This window comes from Simochromis diagramma, unplaced genomic scaffold (genome assembly GCF_900408965.1).
Source record: "Simochromis diagramma unplaced genomic scaffold, fSimDia1.1 OVJJ01000507.1, whole genome shotgun sequence".
NCBI lineage: Eukaryota > Metazoa > Chordata > Actinopteri > Cichliformes > Cichlidae > Simochromis > Simochromis diagramma.
Genome location: NW_024387321.1, coordinates 476,438 through 481,282, shown reverse-complemented (window position 1 = coordinate 481,282; position 4,845 = coordinate 476,438). Strand labels below are relative to the sequence as shown.

Sequence of the window (4,845 nt, the reverse complement as noted above, 5' to 3'; positions counted from 1 at the left end):
AGGCAAGTTAAAGCCTATTTGTGCAGATCTATCGATTTCAGATTTCAGTAACAGACTTAGAGAGTTAAAAACCTGAGCTGTGTTTGGCTGTTTGGCTCTCTGTCCTGTTAGAGTGAATTGTTAAATGTTGTCATTTTTATGCTTGCCAACTCTGATGAAAGGAATTTCACTGTCCTTCCCCCCAGATTATCGAGGTTCTGGGTGGGGGGCTGTAATGTTTTATTGCAGATACATCCTATCTGGAAGATCTGCTTCTTGTGATGTTGCTCCTGCTTTTATGACCCTTTGGTCAGCAGGAGGTAACACACACACACACCCAGTGCCTTGTCTTTGTAACCAAGGGGGGTTACGTGGGGAAGGTACGTGTCGTAAACTACTGTTTATTGTGTGAACGTTGTCAATAAAAGGCAGCAAGAGGAGGTTGTCGTCGGGGTCATTTGTGATGAGCTGAGATACCGACAAGGCCTCCCTTGCAAGTGAAACGATCGATCGCTGTTGCCTTGTTTTTCTTTCATGGATACAGCGGGGTCTGAGTTTAGACCTAACATGTCCTCTACCTCCAAACACCTCAGAGCTCAAGCTGATTTATCAACCAGCAGGCTTCATAATGTATTCCTTGTCTATATCTTTAGCCTAAGACTTTAGGTACAGCATTAGTGACCTTTCCTGTGTAACAGGCCCTTTACAACATGAGTCAGACCTCATTTTTGACTCATGTTACATTATTTCATGTCACTGAACACAGGGAACGCTATGTTCAGTGACATGGAATAATGTTGGAGAATTTGAGTGGACTGAGAGTGGCTCAGTCCAGTGGAAAATATAGAATAATGTGCGTGGACACCACCCAGTGTTTATGAGAGTGGACTGAGAGTGGCTCAGTCTTTAATGCGCAGTGGCTACCAAATATGAATGTAATGTTGCTGTGCAACTGTCACATCCAAACTTTCTGGTCTCACCACACCATCCATCACTCATCCTTCATGAATCATCATTAACAACACTGTGCACAGAGCCAAAATCAGGATCAGCGAGTCTGACTGCACTTGGAGTGAAAGAGCTGAAGCCGTCAAACAGTCAGGAGACTTTCAGAAGCTTAACAGATAAATCTTTGCAACACCTGATTTTGAAGCAGCAAATAAGAAAAAAGAAACAGGGATCATCTTTTTTGCTCCTCCTCCCCCACCTGAATATAAACCTGTGACCTGCTGAAAGGCTGGTGTTAGACGAGCCTTTTCTCAACACGACCTCAAGCCTCAGGCAACTCTCCAAAGTAAGTAAGATGACAGATTTTCATAATTTCTTCTCTGATACTCTCATCCTTCTCTGAAACAGATCCTGCTCATGAATGCTGGATCAATTTTTAACATTGGGTTTATTCTCTTTTTAAGCTGAGAAACCTTAAAGGTTAATGAGCTTAATGTTTGACTTCATTTTCCTCCCATGAGAAAAGAACATTTTCACAGAATGAGTCACATGATGAGCGGTAAAAGTATGCATCAAAGGTTTTGGTGGTTTTGGTTGGTGCAGGTGGAAACATGGTGCTCTTCAGGCATCAGTCAGACTCACTCATGTGCAGCTTTATTAAATATATATTAAAGAATAAGTGAAGGAAGCATGTTCAGGTTCTCATGTTTCTGGTACTGGAGTGCATTACACTCAGCTCTGTGTATACACCATAAACTCTACAACATAGAGTCTGGATGGAGTCAGAGTGAGCAATCCAGACAATGACTCTATCAGACAACAACGTCAGAGAGAGGAAGTGAAGCCACAGGGTCTGATGGTTAAGGTATGAGGAGGAACATTGTACTCTTGTTGGAGCATTTTGGATCAACAGAAGGCTTTTCAGGGAGTTTTTAAGACAGTACCTGTACCACTACTTGTAATAATTACAGCATGCTCTAACTGCTCAAATAGAATATTATGGTAGACATTATCGAACGCTGCACTGAGGTCTAGCAGGAAAAGCACAGAGATGAGTCCACTGTCAGAGGCCATAAGAAGATCATTTGTAACCTTCACTAAAGCAGTTTCTGTGCTGTGATGAGCTCTGAAACCTGACTGAAACTCTTCAAATAAACCATTCCTCTGCAGATGATCTGTTAGCTGTTTGACAACTACTCTTTCAAGGACGTTTGATATGAAAGGAAGGTTGGAGATTGGCCTATGATTAGCTAAGACTGCTGGGTCTAGAGATGCTTTTTGAGTAAAGGTTTAACTACAGCCAGCTTGAAGGCCTGTGGTACATAGCCGATCATTAGAGATAGGTTGATTATAATTAAGATCGAAGAATTAATTAATGGCAGGACTTCAGTTTCTTCTGTTTTGTAGGAATGGGGTCTAAAAGACACGTTGATGGTTTGGAGGAAGTAATTATTGAAGTTAACTCAGAAAGATCAATTGGAGAAAAAAAGACTGAATGAATATCAATGGTACTAAAAGTAGCTTCAGATAATGTTACTTCTGTGAGATGATTGTGAGTATTTTTTTCTCTAATGGTTAAGATTTTATTTGTAAAGAACTTCATGAAGTCATTACTAGTTAACGTTAAAGAGATGGTTGGATCAACAGAGCTCTGACTTTTTGTCAGCCTGGCTACAGTGCTGAAGAGAAACCTGGGGTTGTTCTTATTTTCTTCAATCAGTGACGAATAGTAAGATGTTCTGGCTTTATGGAGGGCTTTTTTTATTTTTATAAAGGAGCAAACATTTTTTCCAGGCTAAATGACTGGCTTTAGGCCACATTTTTGAGAATAATACCAGGGGTCAAGTACATCTGATTTAAGGCTCTATTTTTCACAGGAGCAGGTGGGGGTGTTGATCCATTTAAACTAACGTAATCATCCTGCTGTAACCAGGTTTCGGTAAGGCAGACTAAAGCAATTTGTTGATCAATTATTAACTCACATACTAACAGAGACTTGGAGGAGAGAGACCTAATATTTAATAATCCACATTTCACTTTTTAATCTCTGATGCTGTTGAGGATACTGTATTGTTCTATCTTTGTAATTTTTTTTATGTTTAAGTCATTTTTTTTTACTGGTTTTTAGTTTGTTTTTTGTCTGTTTTGGGAGCTGACATAGTCTCAGGAAGAGGGTCCTTTCAGGCTTTTGCTGATCTCACACTGACAGACTTCTAAATGGATGCAGAGATCTCCACCATGGACACCGTGGATAACATTGCCATGAAGATTGAAAAGTATGACAGCATCCAGAGTAATTCCTTTATATCTGTCAGATGCTTGTCAGATTCAGGGTTTTTATTTATTGATTGATTATATATCATTCAATCTGACTTTTTATTTATAAATTTTTATTATAATTTATTCACCGTCAACCTTGTTTTTTGGTGATGACTTAGAGCTGACATAATTCTGACTGAAACCTCCCTGCTTTCATTCACAGGATGAATTTAAAGGATGAGGCCAAAGGTCCGCAAGGAAAAGAGGAAAACAAACAACAGGGAGAGGGTGGTAATGATGGTGCAGTGAAGGTGGGGTTGGTCTTTGGTCATTCAATTTTAAATGACGCTACAAAGAGAAACCTCCGTGACTATATCAAGGCAAAAGAACTGAAAATCTGCCTCATAACAAACACGTGGGTACAAGAGGGAACAACTGATACTGCTTTTACATATATTTTGCCTAAAGACTTCTTATTTTGTAATCAGGTGAGGGGACAACGGGGGGGAGGGAACGCAATCGCATTTAACACTACGGATTTAACAGAAATTCCATGGACAATGGGTCCTCCAGATCCAGCCCCAGACTTTGAATATGTGGCTGCAAATCTGAAACATGACACATGGGATAACCCTATTGTATTCATCAATATGTTTCGTACACACAGTAATGAAATCGAGCCATTCCTGGAAAAGTTAGAGAACCTCTTGAATAAACTTTTCATTGAAAATAAAGCTGTTATTGTGACCGGAAATTTCAATATACCAACTAGCACACCCAATGTAAAAGAATGTAAGAAGTTTGAAGAGTTCTTACACAGAAACAACCTCAAGCAGTGTGTAAAAACGGCAACACATAACAAAAACATTCTAGATATGGTCATCATCAAAGAGGATGAAAACAATCCAGTCTGTATCTCTGATCCAATAGTGGACAAAGATAATCATGATAAGTTCAATCATATTCCAGTACTTTTCAACATATGGAGAAACCTGGCAACACAGGAGGAAAAGTAAGTTTCAAACCTGAGAAATAAAGAAACAAAAAAGAACAGTGAAAATGAGATGAAGGTTAGATAGGAGAATGGTTTAATGAGTTTACTCTGATGAACCAGTATATAACCGCGAAGCTGTATGATTAACACTGTCATACTACTGGGCTCAAATCTAACAGGGTCTTTATAGGTAATTATAAAGCACCTTAAGGCAGCTGTTGTTGTGACTTGGTGCTATATAAAAAAACTAAAACTGACAAAATAAAATGATTAGCTTGAGGAATGAGGTTGTTTTGAAGACATAATAATCAGTGAGATACTTCAGTAGGGAGAAGAACTTGGGGTCATACGATTGTTGGGTTTTTCTCTTTATGTATTATTGTATGGTCTAACTTAGAATATAAAGTGCCTTGAAGTGACTGTTGTTGTGATTTGGCAATGTACATATAAGATTGAATTGAATTTTTAACAGCAATAATCAGAAATGTGGAGGTTGTTTTGCAGACATACTAATCAGTGAGACACTTCAGCTGGGAGATAAGGAATAATGATTGTACATGCTGTGATTGTGTTTTAGGATCATTTTCAATTTAAAGTGATTCTGTAATGACGTATATTGTAACACTATAATGATCTAACACCTGGAATAAAGCAGAGTGATTGTG

At 38.8% G+C, this 4,845-nt stretch overlaps 1 protein-coding gene across 2 annotated transcripts; it reads left to right on the top strand.

The window, feature by feature from the left end:
* The first annotated feature begins 1,043 nt into the window (after positions 1 to 1,043).
* On the top strand, positions 1,044 to 4,845 carry LOC120717671. Of its 2 annotated transcripts, XR_005692247.1 has the most exons (4): positions 1,050 to 1,273; positions 2,805 to 2,866; positions 3,080 to 3,203; positions 3,410 to 4,845. XR_005692247.1 is itself a non-coding variant. In XM_040005871.1 (3 exons), exons 2-3 carry the CDS (start codon positions 3,145 to 3,147, stop codon positions 4,200 to 4,202), a joined length of 852 nt encoding a protein of 283 aa, XP_039861805.1. In that variant the 5' UTR covers positions 1,044 to 1,273; positions 3,080 to 3,144; the 3' UTR covers positions 4,203 to 4,845. The 2 variants fall into 2 exon arrangements, 1 of the variants encoding a protein (XP_039861805.1); XM_040005871.1 differs by lacking the exon at positions 2,805 to 2,866 and having other exon boundaries at positions 1,044 to 1,273.